The following is a 22,371-nucleotide window of genomic DNA, read 5'->3' on the forward strand; positions in this document are numbered from 1 at the left end:
CTGGCCCTGAGCTAACATCCGTGCCCATCTTCCTCTACTTTATATGTGGGACACCTGCCACAGCCTGGCTTGCCAAGCGGTGCCATGTCCACACTTGGGATCCGAACCGGCAAACCCCAGGCCACCAAAGCAGAACGTGCACACTTGACCACTGTGCCACCGGGCTGGCCCCTGAAATTTTCCATACTAAAATTTTCTTTTTTAATTTTCTAAGCAGACGATATAAAACATACTCTACACTGAATAATTTCCTACTTTACCACCATAATCTATCAAAATAATAAATTATATATAATAAAATATAATAAAATAATTTTTACTCTAAAAAACTTTTATTAACGCAACATGTGCAGTTGCACTTGTGGATGATTTTCAACTATCTATTAAAACAAGGATTATATCTATTGAGCCCTTTTACATTTACATTGTTGAGCCCTCCTGACCAACTTATATGTCTTGCTTATGTGGGTGCCTTTGGTCAATCACACATAGATAATCTATTCCTAAAACAGATGGGTAACCAATAAAATCCGTAATTCTCTTGGATAAGACAGCCCCAAGTTGGTCGTATTTTCATTCAGAATGTGATTTTAGTTAACATATAATGGGTTTATCATTGTCCTTTTTTAAGTATGAGTGCCTGCTTTCCATCAAATGAAAGAGGTGGGCTCTTTTACCTGTGAGAATGGTTAAGTTCCTCTGTAGGGAAAGGGGCCTGGATTTGGCCCCAGAAGAACCTTGCTTCTGGTTCTAATTCTGCCACTAGCGATGCAATTTAGGCAATTCATTTAACATCCCTGAACATGACTACCAGCTGCAAACTAGGCATTGTAGTTGACCTGCTAGAAACAATAAAAAATACAATTTGAGCAATACCTTTATTATTAATGTGACTAAATAAAGTGAGACAAAAAGGCAATAACATGGGTAAGAGAACATACAAAATTTCAAAGGCAAGAGTATACTGAGGTCGACCGGGTGGCACACTGGCACAGTGGTTAAGTTTGTGCACTCTGCTTCAGTGGCCTGGGGTTCGCAGGTTTGGATCCCGGGCACAGACCTACACACCACTTATCAAGTCATGCTGTGGCAGCATCCTACACACAACGTAGAGGAAGACTGGCACAGATGTTAGCTCAGTGACAATCTTCCTCAAGAAAAAAGAGGAAGATTGGCAACAGCTGTTAGCTCAGGGCCACCCTTCCTCACACACACCAAAAAATAATAATAAATAAATAAGTAAAATTTTTTTAAAAGGCAAGAGTATACTCTCAGATTAATAAGAAACATGTCATGGAACACAGAGAATACCTCTGGAAGTACACACAAGAAATAATAACTATGGTTGTGTCTAGGGAAAGGGATGTGACATATTTCTTAACAAAATCTTTTTGTATCTTCTGGAAATGATACCATATGAATGTGTTATCTATTTTAAAAATAATGGATAAAACTAGCTGTCCTAAAAAAAGGACACAATCCCAGGGATTATCTTTGAATGTCTAAAGGAGAGCTCCAGCAACACCCTAAATCTTATCAAAGTGCCTGAGGCTTGATCCAGCCAATTATGTTAATGAGGATAATACTAATGTTTACTGAGCAATTACATTCCACCAGGCTCTACAGTAAGCACTATACATGCATTATCAGCCAACTGGTATACCTCATTCTGGAGTAGCACCAGAGGACCTGAACATTCTAGGTGGGAATCCCTAGAATCGAGTGCAAGCATCTGCAGACATTCAAACTGGTTAGACAGTTGTCTGCTGTACAAACCCCAAAATGTTAGACTGCATATGGTTCCCTGCCTCACAGCTGAAGAATACAGATGCATTCGGAATGCACTACTAAAGCCTGCCACAAAACAACGGTGCACTTTAACTACAAACTGAGGCATTGCGGGAAAAAGGTAAAGTACTTACTAATTAATGCCGGACAAATTGTCCTCCACCAAAAATAAATCTCAGCTTGTATCCTGGGCGGTTGCTATATTTTTCTTAATTATGGTATTTTTATACTTCACGTTTGAAAACACAGATTTAAATGAACATGCACACATTCTTGGTTCCCTTAAAAGAAGGAAGGAAGGGAGGGAGGACAAAGTGGGAGAAAGAATGCATGAGTTATGTCTATAAATAGAGGTAAGTGTGATGTCATGGAAAGAATATCAAACTCAGGGTCTGAAGCCTTGAATTCAAGTTCTAGCTCTACTACTTATTTGCACACACATCCTTTAACACAGTTAATCACTACTATCGCGATAAGATGTGGAGAAAGTGGTATTGATCTTCCTTGCTATAAAGGAAAATAAAGTCATACCAGTACCATCACTACCACAAATTCAAAATTAACCTCACCAGCCATCCTCGGAAACTTATTTCACCCTATGTTCCTTCCTTCTATGAATGACATTATCATATCCCTGTTGCCTGGGCCCAAAATCTCAGTCGTGTGCATCTCACCTCCCCTTTCACTTCACGTAAAATAAAGTTACCCAGTTCAACTCATCTAACGTCTATCCTATCTCTCATATCCACCCTCTCTTCTTTACTCCCACTACCTTAATTCAGGCCCTTCCCCTCCAGCGTGTTTTCCAGAACAACCTCCTAATTGGCTTTCCCACGTCTAGTCTCTTCCCAGTTCCATTCTACACCCCTCATCCAGAATGAGCTTCCTAAAGCATAGCACTGAGCATGCCATTCCGTTATTCAAAATCTCAGAGGGGCTCTTTTCTGTCTTTCAAAGGGCCCTCTTCAGCATCTAGCAATCAAGTGGGTTGCTTCCCAGCAGCCGCTTCCCTCCCTCTTCCATTGTGAAACAGCCCTGCAGTTTCCACCCCAAACTGGTCTCTAGACAATCAGTTTAATCCCATCTTCCCTGCCACACGATGGTTCCAGGATGGGCCTCAGGGAAGTGTGACCTAAAGTGGTCTAATCACAGCGAAGACTCATATTTTTGTTTCAGGACGTGAGTGGGGAGTGCAAGAGGGAAGTTAAACCCCTTCCAGGGCAGGTGTGACTGTGAATGCGAAGCCTGACCTCCTGCCGCCATTTTGTCACCATGAAGGAGGCCTCCCTGAAGAGGAAGTTGACACTGGGGATTGGTGGAGCATAAAGAACTGCAGTGAAATGGAGCTAGAGCTCTGATTCACTTACACCTGAACACCGCCCCCCCCCCCAAAACTGTTACGTGAACTAGCCAAATTCCTTTTTTCTTAGATCCTCTTTGACCTATAATCACAAGCATTCTAACAGATAAAAAACTCCTCCAAAAGTAGATTCAGCTGCTCTTCCCAACTCATCTCCCAGTCCACGAAATGCTCAAAGCAGGCTAGTTCCCACTGTCTCTTCTAAGAGGGTGACGTAAACATCTGGTTCTAGAAACAAAAAGTGGGAGCAGAGATCTGGGCATAAATCAAGCCCCTACTTCCCCACGGTCTGCACTTCTACTTTCTTTTGTGATCGTGTTCTCCAAAAACTTTTAAAGAACCCATGCCGGTCACAGTACTTAGAGCAACTAAAATTCACCTCGATTCAGCCCATCCTAAAAAATAACTAAACAGAAACAAAAATGCAAATAATACCTCTCCAAATAAGAGCTAACTAGAGTTCTCTTTCTCTTTTCTTAAAATTTTTTTTTTCTTTTTCGCAGGAGTAGTTCCGTTTCATTTACTCAAAAAAATTTTAGAATGCACTGTCATTACTAACAAAAGTCATATCCATGTCAGTAAACAGATAGGTTCAAAGAAAATAAGAGAAGCACATCTTTCCTTGTAAAAGTTTTTCCAATCACTATGATGAATATCCCTTCTTTGGTATCTTAAGGTCTTTGGTTGGTTGGTTGGTTTAAACATATGAAACTCAAGATAAGTGTGTTTTGGGAGGAAAATCACTTACAGAAAGGATCTAAAGGCACCAACAGCCAAAACACTGCAAGACAATCAGACTGTCCCTGTTGTTCTTATTCTGCTACATGAAAAGCAAAACTGCAGGCATTCTCTGCATTCTCTGCAGCTAGTGCCAGCACTGGCCATGAAGTGTTTACACAGCCCCTGCGAGGCAGACAGGAAGGGAGCTGCGAGGGACGAGTGTCAGGGCTGCTGCTGCTTCTGGACTCAGCCTCCCTAAAATATTACTCTCTCTTAGCAACCTGAAGGGAGACAACCCGATTCTCCATCAGAGGTCTCATACACATCTAAACATATTTGCATTCTGCTATGTGACTACCTATAAACCGGATTCCCTGTAAGACGGAGACCACGAGTTCACCTTATTTGCTACTAAATTGCCTCTTCTGCTTACTGGCTTCTCTTTCCTCTGTCTCCCCATCCCATTTTCACCAGTGCTTTCCCCTTTCTTTGCCATAATGGGGGAAAATAAATTTTAATAGATTATTTTAGCAATAAGCTCCTGAGAGTCAAAGCTACTCTTTCGTTTCCTGTTACTTACTGATAGGACAGGGGGTTTTGGTTTAAAAAAAAAAAAATGTGTGCAAGTACCAAGGATTTGGATTTAATTTTTATCCCTCAAAGCAAACACCTGAGGTAGACAACTCCATTGTATTTGTTCATTCAACAATTTCTTTCAACGAGCAATTATTGACAGAGGTCTTTACAGATGTCCTATACGAAATGAGTGGCAATAACTTGGACCAAAAAAAAAAAAATCCTATTGTGCTTCTCGGATTATTGCTCAGCTCATTTAACCACAGCATTTCAGTAGAATGGTCACTCTGGCTTCTAATTAGTGACCAGAAATCAGACCTTCTATTTTTATCTTAAATTCCATCCCTCTGAGATAACAGGTGATGGCTGTTTTCTTTAATGCAATCCTGTATTCTCCAGTTTTTTAAACTAAGCATGTACCACTTTTATAATTTAAAAACCACAATTTTTTTAAAATACTTATTGCCTTTTATTATTTCAAACCAACTGTATTTCTCCTCACTCCTGGTGGACTATTCAGTAGCAGGAAGTGCCACGTAAACCAAAGTCCTAAAGTTTCATTATTATAAATTCTGCCGTGTAAAACAGACATTCCTCAGAAAGTCCTACTAAAATGTCTGAAACAGAGCAAATGCTGAGTTTTCTGGATAAACCTGAAGACAGTATGCAAAATAATAATAAAACACATAGATAATTCCCAAACCTTTATTTCTGACACTGATTTTACCCTTTTCCCCCCAAAAAACTCTTATATGAACTACTAACAACTAGCAAGGCGAAATGAGTTCATCTCCTTTTATCTGTCCCTGACTCTCTTCCTACTCTATTTTAGACATCTGGTAAGGTGTCTAGAAAGTGTTTATTATAAGATAAGCAGGTGAAAGCATTGATTCTCTCTGAAAATATTCAATTTGTTGCTCTTGCAAGACACCCTCTGAGTCAGATTTTCACTTCTCATACCTAAAGAGACAACAACGGGGAGTAAACAGTTGGGTCTCTCTTGGGTTCCCGTATCCCAGAAAGCTCTAATTTTTAGCCTCTCCCTAAATAAGCAACATTATGACATTTTACTCCAAGGAAAAAAACATAGTCATACACACACCCACAAAGCTTTAAAGCTCCTATTAGAAAATATATAGATACTTTGGACAGTATTAAGAAAAAATAGATCTTTTAAAAGAAAAAATATTCACAAAACTCATGCCCACAACTAAATCTGAATGTTCTCAGTTCTAAGAACACCTTTTAAGGAAGCTTAAAGCTTGCTGGGGCTGTGCGAGGAAACCTGGTTCGACTGAGAGATGCTCAAAGTCCCATAATCTCATCACAAAGCAGCAGGGCCAAAAGGCAGAGGTCAGGGAACAGGGGAACAGGGTGCAAAATAGTTCCCACACTCGAGAGGAGACTCTAGCTCATTTCAGAAGACGCTACAGACTACTCAGTCTGTTCACCAAAATAATACAACTATTCACACTCTCCTGTAAGGCCCAAGGAAGTCCGAACTTTACAGAAGGATTTGTAAGAGCAAGGAATTTACGAAGTTACTAGCCTCTTTCCCCCATATTTGAAAAAAACACCAATCTCTCTCACACACATCTCCCTCCCCAATGCTTCAGCTGTCCTTCAGAGACTGACTTTCAGATAAAAGCTGTCACCTGACCTATTCTACAGAGTTCATTGGGGCCTAGAAATAAATACTGAGTGTGCATACATGTCAACAGACATTTCACACCAAGGCCTCTGCTCCCTGATGCTTCAAAAGGTATGTCTGCTTCTTCGCCTTATGGCCACATTCAGGAAAAGCCACATTTCTACTCCTGCTTAGGAAAGATTTCACTCCAGGGAAGAGCAAACGTGACTTTGTTAAACTTTCAGTAGGCGCAACATTTGTGTGGAGACTCTCTAAAGACTCCTCTGGCAGGCAATTAAATCCGTGGGGGCTCCAGGGTCCAGGGCATTTGTCTGGACACCTCTGTGCCATTTCTCACACTAACCACAAAATCCCAAATAGAAGAGAGGGCGAGAGCGAGATCGATGAGATCAGGAAAAGAGGATTTGGGAATAAGAGATGTGGTTTTAACTTTCTGTTTTCCACCACCTTCCACCCTCCCTACACACATACTTTACCTCTCTCCCCACTGGCCCCTTCCACCAGGGGCAGGATGGTGTACAAGTGGTTCACAGTAAACGAGGCCTGTCGGTTCTTCACCACGAGGAATACACAAGATTTTACATTTCAGCACTTTCACGTATTTATTTAAAATCAAATTGTCACTAGGGCTGCCAATGGAAAAATAAGCACTGCCAGACAAGAGTGAGAACAGCTAAACTAAATAACCTATTTTGGCATCATCACCTGAATGGTACCAACGCTTGTGTTTTAATAAACTGTGAAATCACAGTCATTGTTCTTGCGAACAATGGCACAAAGCGAATGAAGTCAAATACGAAGGCTGCTTTTCCTGGAGCTGGGCCAGAATATTTTGAAATCCAGATAAAAGTTTATTTATTAAGAAAAAGAATACACTTGAGCGAGGACGTGGGAAACATTTTTAAACGACCTGTTATCTTGTTACCCCAGCCATTTAAATTTCCTTAAAGGTTAGTGTTAAACTGAAACTAAAGAGAAACTAACCTGGGAAATAAAACAAAACACTGTGGTCCTAGAAGTGAGTCACCCATCAGCTTAAAACCTGTAACAAGTCCTAAATTCCAACTGCTCAAACGATTCTTATTAACGTCAACATCTCATTCTCATGGAATTCCCATTGACATGCGGGTGCTGATGCTTATGACAGGAGCACTGTCATGTCAGGGAACTGTACCAGAGAGATCGAGATGCTCACTCCCCCTCAAAACAATTCACGTCTCATCTGCCCAGGGGGAAACATCTCTCCTTGCTATCTTAGTCCCAAGCCACAGAAAAAGGAAAAAAGAGATACCAATCTAATATACAGAAAGAGTATTGTTGATTTGCAGATTGTCCCTGTTTTCTCAAAGGACCATGAGAGAAGGAAAAGAAAGGAAACTAGAGGGATACTAGAAACAGAATGTATTAAAGCTAAAAAGCTGTGGGGAATAAGAAACTCTTCCCAGTTTCTGCTGGGGATGAAGGCAACTGGAGGATTTAGTTAGACACTAGAATCTCTTCACCATGAGGTTTCAACGACTCTGGAAATTTCTGCCAGAAGAATGTTTCTTCTTTTACAAGTTTTTATAGATAAGAGACAACCAAAAGAGCAATGGGAGATCGCTTCATGAGGACTAAGGTGAAAATAAGGGTGATCTTTGAAGAAGGGATTAGGAAAAAAAAGTACAAAAGCCTGATGTATGAGCAAACTTGTGCCCAGCTGTACTGAGGACTAAAGACTATCAAAAACTTACTTAACGTACATATCACTTCTACAATAATGTTTCTTCAAACTACGGAACAGCATTTTTTTTTTCCTGAGGAAGATTAGCCCTGAGCTAACATCTGCTGCCAATCCTCCTCTTTTTGCTGAGGAAGATTGGCCCTGAGCTAACATCATGCCCATCTTCCTCTACTTTATATATGGGATGCCTACCACAGCATGGTATGCCAAGCAGTGCCATGTCCGCACCCGGGATCCAAAACGGCGAACCCCAAGCCACCTAGGCGATATGTGCACACTTAACCGCTGTGCCACTGGGCTCTGGAATCCAGAAAACAGACTACTTAAAATTATCTTTAAACTGGTTTCACAGTTTGAAACCTAGAGGTCTATAACTATATCTAAGGATTTGGCATCTAGTCCTCATAGCTGGGTTGAACTTAAAAAGATTCTATGACTCTAAAACTATAATTCTGTCTCATATTTTTTTTTAAAGATTTTATTTTTCCATTTTCTTCCCAAAGCCCCCCGGTACATAGTGTATATTTTTAGTTGTGGGTCCTTCCAGTTGTGGCATGTGGGACGCCACCTCAACATGGCCTAATGAGCGGTGCCACGTCTGCGCCCAGGATCTGAACCAGCGAAACCCTGGGCCACTGAAGCGGAGCGCAAACTTCACCACTCGGCCATGGGGCCGGCCCCCTGTCTCATATTTTTATTGCACTCTATAGTTTAAAAGCTCTTTCCAAGATACCATCACATTTTATAATTGAGAACAGTATCTAGAAACAATCTAGATCAGCGTATTGAGAAACATATTCCCATGGGTGTCCCTAGACTATGAACAAAACTTTAAAAAAACCTACAGAAAGGGAAGCAACTAGACTAGGGAATAAGAATATGTAAAAACCGTTCACAACTCATCAGTAACAACAGGTTAACAAGCTAGAGTTCCCATTACGAATGGGGCCATCCACAACTACTCGTATGGTGCACATAATGCCACCTTTCTATTCCGTCCAATAAAAGCACACAGGAACAGAACCGAGTGAGAGGACATCTGAGATGACATCATTAGAGGGAAGACCTTGAATCCATTCCACTTATTTAAAAATGTCTATCATTTACAACCTCAGTATTTCAACTATTGTTAATAATTACTTGTGACCTAGCTCACAAATGGCAGGCCCGCTAATGTGCACCACCCAGCAGTTGAGGACAGCCAGTCTGGAGGCCCTGGAGGGGCAGCATGGTATAGTGGCAGAGGCTCCAGGAGAGCAGAAGAGCCTCTGCTTGGGAGTCAGCCAGCCTGGGATGCAATCCCAGCTTTGGCCTTTACTGTCCTTGTGACTTCGGGCAACAACTCACTGAACCTCAGCCTCCTCATCTGTTAAGCGATGAAACTAATACCTTCAAGGTATTGTGAGGATTAAAGATAATGTTTATAAATCACCAACTACAGTTCATGAGCCAATAAATGTTCACTACTTTCACAGCTCATCGTATAAAGGTGACTTCCCGGAGCTACTTGTGACTTACTGATGCTAGTACCTAGCTTTGAAAGTCACTTAAAGAAAGCATTATTTCAAAAATAGCTTTCTGGGGGCCGGCCCGGTGGCACAGCAGTTAAGTTCGCACATTCCGCTTGGCGGCCTGGGGTTTGCCGGTTCGGATCCCGGGTGTGGACATGGCACCGCTTAGCAAAAGCCATGCTGTGGAAGGCATCCCACATATAAAGTAGAGGAAGATGGGCACGGATGTTAGCTCAGGGCCAGTCTTCCTCAGGGAAAAAAAATAGCTTTCTGTACCAGGAATGTATACAAGTTTATAAAAGAAGAATAAAATGCATTAACTCAAGAAGTGCATTTTAATTAAAATAGTTACAATACTTGGTTTAGAATAAAGTTAGTAAAAGTCGTGGATCCTGGGGAAAAGTGCAGGGATGTCTGCGAGAGCACCTGTTCCATGTTCTTCTAATCCTCAGGATGTGCTGCCTCAGCAGCATATAAAATACTTCCACTTTTATTCCTAGAATTCTCAGTTCTTTCCTCCTTATACTCAGCCAACCATCTTTGCAATTTGTTTGAAAAGTAACGTGGAAAAGACAGTCTCATACTGAAAATTTCGGGAATCTCTGGCTAAAAGGTCATTAGACAGCGCCATCTTAAAAGTCAAGCCTTAGGAAGAACAGAACATTACATGAAGAACAATAAAGATAAAGCATAAATGGAAAAAATATATATAAAGGACCAAACTTTACAGAAACAAAGAGAACTGCCCTGGGGCCGGCCCCATGGCCGAGTGGTTAAATTCGCACACTCCGCTTCAGTGGCCCAGCGTTTCACCAGTTCGGATCCTGGGCACAGACATGGCACTGCTCATCAAGCCATGAGGAGGCGGCATCCCTCATGCCACAACTAAAAGGACCCACAACTAAAAATACACAGTTATGTACCGGGTGGCTTTGGGGAGAAGAAGGAAAAAATAAATAAATAAAATCTTAAAAAAAAAAGAGAGCTGTGCTGGCTGCCCATGCCCCCCAACCGATGAGGATACCCAGGAAGAAGGAAACAGTGAATGTAGTTTCCTAAGACATTCCTCTAAAACCACAACTGAAGCTCCAAGTGCTCCTAGCACAACCACATTCTGAAATTTCATAAACACTACCCACCATTTATGTGCTCATCGCTTGGCACTAGTTTACAAATCAATAAGACATGTTGTTTGCTTTAAAAAAAAAAAATCAAAGCCGTGCTGGTACCTGCATACTTGCTTGCATAAAGTTGGTGTAAAAAAAAAAAAGTATTAATTTTATGTATCGTAGCTTATTTCAAGAGGGAAGAAAGAGGCTAATAAATATTATAGACAGAAGAAATTTTAGTATCTCCCCACAAAGCTGATATATACCTTTTTAAAAATTTAATCATTCATCCACTCTCTTGCTTTTTCATCAGTCTCAAGGTTCTCATTTTTAAAAAAAAAAACCTCCAGCTTCCATTTTAGAGGTTAAAAACCCACACATAAATCAAATATACTAACTTTTATTATCCGTAACAAAAGGAAAAGCTATCTTTTTGTCCATTTCAAATTATCTCATTCATTTACTCAAACAACTTATTTGAGTCCCTATTACGGGCCAGGCACTGTTTGAATCACCAGTTTAGAGACAAAGTCCTGCCTTCTATTAGCCAACAATCTATTGGGGAAGACAGATATTAAAAAATAAAAGTAAACAAACACACTTACAATAGATTGTCAGGTACTAATAATGCTATAAACAAAAAAAAGCAGGTGACTGGCAAGAGCTGGGCAGGGACAAAGGACGCTGTTTTACACAGGATGGTCTGAGAAGGCCTCTCTAAGGAGCTCACACTTACGCAGAGACATCAACAATGAGAAGCCAATCTCACAAAGACGTAGGTGCGCACTGTCCAACAGGGTAGCCACCAGCCACACACGGCTACTGAACATCTGAAATGTGGTTAGTCCAAATTGAGATGTGCTGTAAGGGTAAAATACACACTGGATTTTGAAGATTTAGTAAGAAAAACAGAATGTTAAATATCTCAGGAATAATTTTTATGTTGATTATATGCTGAAATAATATCCTAGATACTTAGTAAAATATATCATTAAAATTAACAGCACCTGTTTCTTTTTACCTTTTTAAATGTGGCTTCCAGAAAATTAAAATTACAAATGTGTCTCACGTTATATTTGCAGTGGATGATGCTGGCCTAGGAGAAGAGGATTCCAGGGAGAGAAAAGAAGATGAACAGGCCATGAGACAAGCAGCAGCCTGCTGTGTTTAAGGACTTGCAAGAAAACAAAAGTAGCTGGAAAGAGTGCTCCCAACTGAAAAGGCTGGAAAAGTAGGCCCAGACCAGATCATGAAGAGCTTTGCAAACTACAGTGCTAAAGATTGCATATCTGTGTCCTCCCCAAAATTCATATGTTGAAATTTAATCCACAGCGTGATGGCATTTGGAGGGGGGGGCCCTCGGGGGTGATTAGGTCAAGAAGCTGGAGACCCCATGAATGGGATCTGTGCCCTTATAAAAGAGATCCCAGAGAGCACCCTCTCCCCTTCCACATAAGACAGACATCTATGAACCAGGGAGAGGGCCCTCACCAGACACCACATCTGCCAGCACCTTGATCTTGGACTTCCCAGCCTCCAGAACTGTGAGAAACAAATTTCTGTTGTTACAAGACACCTATTCCATGGTATTCTGTTATAGCAGCCCAAACAAACTAAAATATAGGGTAACGAGTTTGAATCTTAATATAAAGGAAGCTACTGAAGAATTTTAAGTGGGAAAAAACTATTCTAAGATCTCATTGGCTATTTTGTGGAGAAGTAGCAGTATCATCCATACTGCCAGAATACAGACTTCTAGAGATTATCTAGTACAGTAATTTCAAACAGGGGTCCCTGGGTCCCTGAGAGTCCATGTGGACAATAATTGAGAGCCTATAAACTAACATTTCAAAAGGCTTATCAAAAATTGCACTTTCCAGGGACTGGCCCCGTGGCTGAGTGGTTAAGTTCGCACACTCCGCTGCAGGCGGCCCAGTGTTTCGTCAGTTCGAATCCTGGGCGCGGACATGGCACTGCTCATTAAACCACGTTGAGGTGGCGTCCCACATGCCACAACTAGAAGGACCCACAACTAAGAGTATACAACTATGTACCAGGGGGGGCTTTGGGGAGAAAAAGGAAAAAAATAAAATCTTAAAAAAAAAAAATTGCACTTTCCTGTGGCAGGAACTGCACAGACTGATTTTTTTCCCTTTCCTTGTGGCTGAAACTATATTTGCTTGATCAGTCCTCATGTGGTATATGTGGTATATATCAGTCCTCGTGTTCTATGTCATTTAGGATTAATTTCTTTTAAAACTATCAACTCATCTAAGGACAAGTAACAACCTATGCTAAGAAAAGACAGATGATAAAACCCAGTAAGAAGAGCAAAGAGGTTAAAAAAAGTTGAAAGTGGTATTTTTATTTATGTAGTAAATACCTTATATTTATATAGTAAAATCTTATCTTTATAAACATCCATTAATAAAAACAAAAGTAACATCAAATATATACTCTTCTAATTTTTTGATGAAGGAATGTATGCAAGAGGCATTATCAGTGCTGGCCCTAAGAAGAGACAAGCTAGGTCAGGTCATCAAGGTGGTAAAGATCAGTGGTCTCCCTCTTAACAGCTTTCCCATATAGAAGAGTTAAAAGATAATCTCACTTGATTGACAGGTTATCCATGTGGGGTCTGTATACTGGCAGATTTTACAATCTGTAAGATTATGTTATTAAGGAGGCAGCAAATACAGTGGTTATGGGCATCGATGGGTCATGTCAAACAGACTTCAATCCAGATTTCTCACTTAGATGAAGCTAGGTGAAGTACTTAAACTCTCTAGCCTCAGTTTCCTCACCTGTAAAACAGAGAAAATAGTGCCATCTCTTAAGGTTGTCGTCTGGATTAAATGAGGTAATGACTGAAGCATTCAGCACAGTGCTTGGTATGTGGAAAGCACCGAATGCTATTTATTTTATTATCGCTATTTCATCGTAGAGTCTTACAGAATGGTTCCCATCACCTATATACTCCACAACCTGGCACACCAGAAGCGTTTAACACTAAATGCTCAATCCAAAGTATAAGAGCTGGTTATGGCTCTACCAGAAACGAAATTTACATCATTATCAACCCAAAATGTTAAGAATCTGGACAAATGGAACCTGTTTCCTAAAACATCTTATGTAGGAACCACATCTACCCTTCAATAATATATAGAAGGGGAAAATGTTTTCTTCCATACGGAACTCCACGGAAATTACGACAAACAATGCATTGTATTCTAGACATTTACTCGTATTACTCCAACAGTGGCTGTGGCCAGCAGCAGGATATACTCAGGAATTTCAGAGGAGTCTTACCCTCAGCATCAGATACTTTTTGCACTCTTCCAGCTCCCTTTATCTCTCCCTGTCCCGTTTCTTTCCCTTTCTCTTAATATTTTGTCCTCCTCCACACACTTACGTCCCTCCATCCTCCCCTCTACCCTCCCATGTCACCTTCTCCAGTATTCTGACTGCCCTACACCTTCCCTACAGTATGTCTCGCATTAACCCTGAGCCCTGGGGTGATCACAGGGAGCTGAGCTGCACTCACTGTTGGGCCACCTTCACTAGAAAGAGTTTTACTCCCAGTAGATTTTTTAAATCAAGTTATCACTAAACCACAGCAACTAGACCTTGAATCTTCTTTGGCCTCCTTAGAATGGAGGCTAACCCTTGCATTTCTCCTTCCCCAGCTCCCCAGTTCCCAGGCCAGACCTTCCCAACTCCCAACTGTGGGCCCAGGATGTCAACAAAGCTAACGACCAAGGCACCACCAATGGGTGGCCAGATGGGCAGCTCTCACCCCACCCAAGCCTGTACACCTGGCCAGTGTTTCTATGTTTTTGGTTTTGTTTTAAAGATTGGCATCTGGGCTAACATCTGCTGCCAATCTTCTTTTTTTTTTCTTCTTCTTCTTCTTCTTCTTCTTCTCCCCAAAGCCTCCCAGTACATAGTTGTATATTGTAGTTGTAGGTCCTTCTGTTTGTGCTATGTGGGACGGCACCTCAGCACGGCCTGGGTGACATGCCTGCACCCAGGATCCGAACCAGTGACAACCTGGGCCGCTGAAGCAGAGCGCGTGGACTTAACCACTCTGCCACGGGGCCGGGCCAGCCCCTGGCCATTGTTTCTAAAAGACATACTTTAGCACAGTGTTGACTATGACATGCAGTCTGGAATAAGTCAAGCTCATCTTTTTTCTGAGCTTAAATAAAATAACTACGGAGGATAGTGTCCCAGAATAGCTGGGCTCTTGACTCTGCTGTCTGCTGTTGGTCAAATGTGCTCTCTGAGAGGGCAACTTGATCTCTCGGCCTTGATCTCTTCACTGTAAATGATGTCTAAGGTCCCTTCCAGAACACTTCCATCAGTCTCAACTAAATTTTATATCTGAATTTAGACCATGGTCTCCACTGCCTCTAAGCTCTTCTGGAAACCACACCCAAGACAACCAAAGCTAAAAATAGCTAGGGGCACCTAGGAAGAGATCTAAACAAAGGCCTGAGGCAGGGATCTCACCCATCAGACTTCAACAGCTATCAGCAGGACTGAATCACGGCTGCCATGGGAACGCTTTAAGAATATTCTGGTCATCACACAATTTGTAGACTTACATGTAAATTTTATATTCATTCACTTCTTAAACAGTATATATGATGTATAAGGTACTATGAAAGAGAAAGACCCTTTCCTCTTGGGGGCTTGCATATTTACGTTACTTAATTAAAGGTCTAATTACGTTCTTCATTTTTCCATGGCCTAAAAGATTTGTTGCTGTAAATCAAGATACCTAAGTTCCTACAACTAGCTCTTAGAGGAAATGAAAGCCATAAAAGAAAATTTCAAAATGACATCTGCCTTCCTCATGTCAACAAATTCCAACAACCTACTTCTATTTACACCTCCTTTCTTCTTTACGCACTAAAGAATCCAACTGAAAACCTTTTTCTTATCTTTAACATTTAAAGGAAATTTAAACATTCCTGCTTTAACATTTAAAGGACATTTTTGTTTATGGATAAAGTGCATCTTGACAATATACAGTGAGTAGGAGAGCACAACAGCTAAGATGTGGGAGACAAATGACAATAGTAATACCAGTGTATCTCTGTGTGTGTGAATAAAATTGCTAGGTCTTTCATTTTAAAATATATTTTTACTCATATATATTTAAATTATTTTCTGCTGTTAAAAGACCTATTTGCGATAAAAGAAGTCTTTCTCATTTTGGTAAAGCTGGGCTTTACTGGGAGAAGTGTCTAAAAAACAATCTAAAGCCTTGATAACTTTATCATAAGGTCTTAAGTCTAATTATTACTCCACCGTATGGTTTGTGTCCTCAATTTGATTTCAATGTCCCACCACCTGCAAAGTGTGAATTCTAAGAACACGTACATGTTAAGAAGTCTGTAAAGCAATTGGTAGAATTTGTTTAATAGAAGTCAATTAAGATCTTCTACAAGCAGGGTGACAACTTGCTAAGAAACTGTGATAAAAATAAATCGGTTCCAGAGAAGTAACATAGAAACTTAACTATCATAAACTTTGAAATTAATGCAGCAAAACAGAAACAACCTTCTGACTAATTTGCCTAACTCACCGGCCTTGTTTCCTGATCCCAAACGTAGCTCTACGCAAACAGTCAAGCAGATCGTTAGTTGGGAACATGACAGTACATTCTCCTGCTTTCCTCTCATCTCACGCACCATACTCCTTAACCTCCTTGGTTGTCTCCTCCTCCTCCTCCCACCTCTAAATGTTGGAGCGCCTCCAGGACTCAATCCTTGAACCTCTTCTCCTTTCCAGGTACACTCCCTCTCTGGGTGATATCACCCAATTTCACGGCTGTAAACTTATATCTAAATATAAATTTAGACCCCTGGGAGATGTCTTGCCTACTTGATACCTCCATTTGAATGTCAAATGGGCACCTCAAACTTAACATGTCCAAAAGCGAACTAATCTTCTCCAGCCTGCTTCTCCATCAGTCTTCCTATGTCGGTAAATAAAGAAGTTTACCATTATTTAGGTCAAAAATCTCGGAGTTATCCTCGATCACTTTCTTTCACTATGAATACCATATCCAACTCATCAGCAAGTCCTGCTGGCTCTACCTTCAAAATACATCCAGCTTCTCACCGCTTTACTGTCCCCGCCTTCATCCAAGACACCAACATCTCTCACCTCAAATGAAAGGGCCTCCTAACTGGTCTGCCTCTATCCTCGCCCCTGATACAGTCAGTCAACATGGTGGCCACAGTGATCATTTTAGAAGGGGACCTCAGATCTTGTCATCACACTGTTCGAAACCACCCAGTGGTTTCCCATCTCAAGTGAAAGTCTAACAATTGTCTATGAGGCCCTACACAACCTCCCCTACCCTTTCTCTATGATCATATCTACTACTCTCCCCCTAAGTCAGCTCCAGCCACGCTGGCTTCTTTGTTGTTATCTGTGCAAACTACGCACTCTCCTACCACACATAGAGACTTGCAAAACTACTGAATGAAAGATACTGAAATACTAACAGGCAAAATTGGTTGTTACCTCAAGACACCAAGTACTACGAAGAGGAGAAATCCCAAATAATTACCCACACTCACACACAGTACACAAAAAGAGAAGCCAGTTTGTTTCTAAAAAATGCATTGAAAATTAATTTTTTACTGTTTAATTTTGTTAAAGCCACTTGCATTGTACCTAAAGAGTCCCAGGGGACACCTACAAGCGTTGGTTTAGCTTTACTAGGCATAAAGACTTGAGATGGAGAAGACAAAAACAGGCTTTTTCACTCAGCAGTCACCGCTGACAGAAGGCCTCCGAGTGACCAAGTGCCACAAATGTTTAGGATGTTAAGGGAAGAAGGGATTCTAGAAAAACAAAATAATCCCTCCCTCCACCAATCCCCAAAGAGGAATCTCTCCAAATCCCTCTGAAGACATTTTTTCTAACTTCATATTCCTTAACAAAGCCATTCTTAACATGGACATGAAATCTTAGTTGAAGAAACAACATGATTACATAATTACACATACAGAAAAATCGGTACTTGCCCCTCTTTTCCAAAAAATGTTTAAAACTAGACTTCCAGGCTGTGTTGAAAATATTTTACTGCAAAACTGACTTAATAAAAATACTCAGCTAAGATGTGGGTTGATGGGTACTGTATTTAAGGCTGAGCAGTTTTGTTTACTATTGTTTATTATTTAATATATTCTTCTCAGTCTCCCTCCCAAATGGAAAAGAAAAAAAATCCACATTGGTGCAATCAATAAGGAATGCTATGTCCAAAAGAAGCTGTTTTGAAAGGCTATGACCTAAGTGTTTAACACTGACACAGATAAAGTTCAGGCGGTAGATGTCACTTGTCTCACCCATTTAAAAAAAAATCAAGATTCCGATCCCAAGGCCAGCAGAAAGAAACAAGCGTGAAAAATGCAATGAGTCGTTTCTCCCCCGGCCTCGTCTCGACTGCGTACTCATCTCTCCCCCCACCCATCATCCTTTAACGGCCCCTATTCCCGGCGTCGGTTCCCCAGCTCAGCCCTGCACTGCGCCATCCAATGAGTCAAGAGGAAGGACCGGTGCCCCTCCAGCAAAACCCAGGCAGTAACACACGGTGCGCCCAACCGAGGGGAAAATATCCAACTCCTTCAACTCGGGAACAGTGGAGGCAGGGTCAACAAAGCGTCGTGCCGAGTCCCTGGGCGTTCAAAGGTCCCCGCCAGCTCCCGTGACACTGCCAAATCGACTAGATTCCAAAAGGTGACTCGACCTGCGGCATCGCAGCACCCGAGGCGGGAGGCGGCGCAGACCGGGAACAGGCAAGGATGAAGTCCAACTAGCCTCCCGCCCCGCGCTCGCCCGGCGGGGCCACCGGCGCCAGGCTGGGCGCGAAGCCATAGCCCAGGGGTCCCGGACGCCCCCTCCCTGGAGGGGGCCTGAGCGCCGCGTCACGTGCCAGGGCTGAAACTTCGCAGCCGGGGCGGAGGGGGGGACACAGAGGATCGCAGCTAAGGCCGGGAGTCCACGCGCCCGGTGACTCACGGCCGCCTCCGCGTGCAGCTGCAGGCGAGGGGGCCGCCCGCGTCCCTACCCCCGCGCCCGTTATTAATAACCCCGCGCGGGGAGCCGAGAGCCCCCGGCGGGCGCCATCCGAGGCGCGGCGCCCGCGGGCTCAGCAGCGCACCCTGCACGCGGCATAAATAACAATGTCATTAAATCGCCGCCCGAGCGCCCGGCCGGCCGCGGAGCGGACGCCGCCGGGAGCCGACTTTGTCTGGAGCCCGCGCCGTGCGTCCCTGCGGGCACCCCCGCGCCGCCCAAGCCCGGCCTTACCCGCCAGCTCGTCGGGCTCCAGCCCGCTGTCCGCATCGATCCCGCACAGCACGAAGTAGTGCGCGAAGCGGCAGGCGGCCGGGGAGGAGCCCGAGCCCGGGCCGGGCGCCGCGCCGCTGCCGCTCATCCCGGCCGCGCTGCGCCCGCCGCTGCCGCTCGAGGAGGCTGCCTGCCGAGGCGGCCCTCCAGCTGCGCTCTCTGCGCGCCCGTCCTAGGGCGACACCGGCGCGCCCATGGCCGCGCAGCCGCCGCTCGTCACCGCGGCCTCGCGCCGAGCTCGGCGCCGGGGAAGCGGCCGCGGGCTCGCGCCCAGGGCGTCCCGCTCCGGGCCCGAGGGGGAGGGGCGCGCAGGGGGAGTGTCGGCGCGAGAGGCCGCGCCTGGCGCCAGGCGCCGGCCGGTCAGCTGAGCGCCGCTGGGGCTGCGGGCGCGCGGGCAGGGCGGGGGCGCCGAGGCCCGGCGCGGGGGGCGGGGGCGCCGGGGAGGGCGCTCGCTCGCGAGGGGCGGGAGCGCGCGTCCCGGCCGTGCGCGCGCCTAGCGGGCTCTGAGGGAGCGCCCGGCGCGGGCGGGATTCGTGCCCGCCAGTGGGGCTGCGGCGCCGGGGGCGACCCCACGCGCGCCTCCTGGCCTCCGCCAACCGGCGAGAGGGCTGGCAGCCGAGCCGGATTCTGTCTTCTAAAGAGGATGTTACCTATGTTAATTAAAAAAAAAAATGCATCTTTGGGGAAGGTTAACAGTCGCTCTGAGATCATTTCCCACAAAGGTCTGGAGCATCAACATCTTTTAAACGGTGATGTGGGCAGATACTTGTCTCATTTTAAGATCCTGGTCCTCGAATCCTTGCCCCAGCCCTCTCCCCTATTCACAAGGCATCCTTTCTCAGTGAATTGGTGACAACTCGCCGTTGGGGGGGAAAAAACAACTCAATAGCCATAAGCGTTGAGACTTCTAAAAGGACTACAATTGCCAACGCCCCCCCCCTCCGTAATTTATCCTGACATTTTCCAGGTCAGTGTAAAGTAGCCAAAGCGCTCCAGTTCTCCAGCTCTGTACTCGGTTCATGTTATCAGCTCTCTCTGCACGTACAATCAGAGGCTGATAAGGCAACAGGAATTAGACTCTGAACTCTGCTGCTCACAAGCCACGGCTTTCTCACTCTGCTCTTCCCTCTGATTTTCCATTCTTCCCAGGGAGCTCACCAACCACTTCTCCTTCCTTTGAAAGGTGAAAGAATCGATTCCATCTCCGTGTTGTCATCCCTTCCACATCACTCTCGACTCTCTTCTTTTAGGATTTGGGTGTAAGGGATGCAAGGCGCATCCTGAACACCACTGGTGGATACACAAGGAAAACTTGCAGGGAGGCGGACTGAGAGAATGAACCTCCATTATTTGACTGGATGCTCTTCCTACAAGATATGTATGCGTGCATACACCACCGTTTACTGTAGCTTGTATTCTCACTTTCTCTCTCTCTTCAATTTTGCAATATAAGAAAAATTGGGACTGCCCGGTGGTGCAGCGGTTAAGTTCGCAAGTTCTGCTTTTCTGCAGCCCGGGTTCACCAGTTCAGATCTCAGGTGTGGACAAGGCACCGCTTGGCAAGCCATGCTGTGGTAGGCGTCCCACATATAACGTCAAGTAACGTCAAGGAAGATGGGCACGGATGTTAGCTCAGGGCCAGTCTTCCTCAGCAAAAAGAGGAGGATTGGCCACAGTTAGCTCAGGGCTAATCTTCCTCAAAAAAAAGAAAGAAAGAAATATAAGAAAAATAAAGAAATCAGGGTGAGCCACAGCCTAGGTAATTGACCTTTCACTCCTATTGCACCCTGCACTTCTCCTTCAAAACACTTGTAAGGACTTTTTCTGTGTTTGTCTTCTTACCTGGATTGTAAGCTCCACAGAGCAGGAAGCATGCTCTCTGGTTCATCATATGTCTAGTATCTAGAAGTCTAGTCCCACCCAGCCCCTCAATTTATGTTTTTTGAATGAATGAAAGAAGAGCGGTTATCCAGGTAGTAACAAGTGGTTGATGCTACTAGGAAAATGCACAAACTTTAATATCTGTAACATATTTATGAACGTATGCTAACTTACTGTTATACAATTATTGCTTTTCCTCATATAGAGAGCACTGAAATATGTAAAACAATTTCACTAATAAGGAGGGCATGTGTCTGTGTTTCTCCTATCTTTGGTAGTAGCTTCTTACAGAATGTTTATTAGATTCTAGACTATTTAAACAAAGCACAATAAAAAACTAATTTGCAGTTTGCACTTGCCAACAGACGTGTCACTTTTCGTTCATTTGAAAAGTAACTGATTTATGAGCTTCTGAGCCCTGCATTAATGTTTCTAAGGTGAAAAAACAGAAAGAAGCCCAAACAAACAGAATGCATTCAATTATGATATGTAAATCTCATCAAAATAGACAAAATCTCTAAAGTCATTCCTAAAGCTTTCAAGAGAACAGTCATGCATTGCAAGATTAAACACTAATTTGAAAATACCTGGGTACATTCCTAATTATCCCTTCAGAATGACACTGTGTAGGTATATTCTGCATTAAGCTGCAGTGAAACCAAGTTGAAAGGGTAATCGAGAATTAACTATATATCATTGCATACATTCTTTCCTCTAAAGTAATGACAGAAATAAATTAGCTTCGTGAACAAAAATGACTTGAAATAAATCTTCCAAAATAGCGTTGAGGAGAAGAGAGAGCACATCCCTCTTCCCATGCTAAAACAACCCTTGTCAATGCCATTCTTTACCTCCACCATGCCATCCACACCTACACACAACCAAGAGAGAAGGGATTGCTAATGGAACTATTCAGAGCCCAAGACCCTCATGGGATCACATTTTACTAGTAGTCAGAGTCACCATCTGCCACCATGTTTGCAGGGCTCAGTCAATGCCTCACTGTGCGGCTTCCTGCAGGCAGCAGACCCTGGCAGGGCTCAGCGACTCCAAGTGTAAGTCTCGCCCTCCATTTGAGGTTTAACAGAGAATCTTTCAGAGGTAGCAGATCGTTGGTCAGATTCTTAGAGAATTGCCTTCCATGCCTTCCACGCTGTGGCTCCTTGTGTGTTTGCTGCCTCAATGAAGAACCTGCAGCAGAGGCAATAATCCCAACTTTAACCTCTAACTAGCGCAAAATACGCCCAGTCATCACAATTCCGACATAAGGAAATCTTGAGCGACATTTTCTTCTGTCAGGGTTTTAGCTTTCTGGGAAAATCTCACTACAAAAAAAAAGGTTATTTGGAAAATCAATAATCATATTCCTTCATCAGAGTTTCAGAAAAAGGGTCAGTTTATGCCAATGAGAGTTTATGTAGCAAAACAACCGACTCACAGTTTTGCATAAATCTGTTTCTACCTTATTCAGTGAGTCCAACACTATCAAGAATTTCCTTTATGTAAGTCATTGAGCTAATGCTTTGAGAATATGAAACTAAATAAGACTTGATCCCTCCCTTCTTCAGGAGTTTATAGTCTGGTGAGAAGGGAAATATTTTTCAAAAATAATTAAAATACGAAAAACGGATAAAAAGTAAAATGTAGTGTGTTCCATATGACAGTTCAAAAAGTGATATGGA

General features: G+C 43.3%; 1 protein-coding gene across 6 annotated transcripts in view; it reads right to left on the reverse strand.

Moving 5' to 3' along the window:
• DENND5B (DENN domain containing 5B) overlaps positions 1-19,101 on the reverse strand; it is a 179,238-nt gene extending 160,137 nt beyond the window's left edge. For 3 of the 6 annotated variants that reach the window (XM_023643328.2, XM_023643326.2, XM_070271208.1), the window contains exon 1: positions 18,770-19,076. In XM_023643328.2, coding sequence (XP_023499096.1) covers positions 18,770-18,896 — 127 coding nt within the window. In that variant the 5' untranslated portion in view covers positions 18,897-19,076. Of the gene's footprint in view, positions 1-18,769 lie in introns of all 6 variants that reach the window. The other 3 variants (XM_023643329.2, XM_023643327.2, XM_070271209.1) reach the window with 3 other exon arrangements.
• Between the last annotated feature and the right edge of the window lie 3,270 nt (positions 19,102-22,371).

The sequence above is a fragment of the Equus caballus genome, chromosome 6 (assembly GCF_041296265.1).
Source record: "Equus caballus isolate H_3958 breed thoroughbred chromosome 6, TB-T2T, whole genome shotgun sequence".
NCBI classification, from domain to species: domain Eukaryota; kingdom Metazoa; phylum Chordata; class Mammalia; order Perissodactyla; family Equidae; genus Equus; species Equus caballus.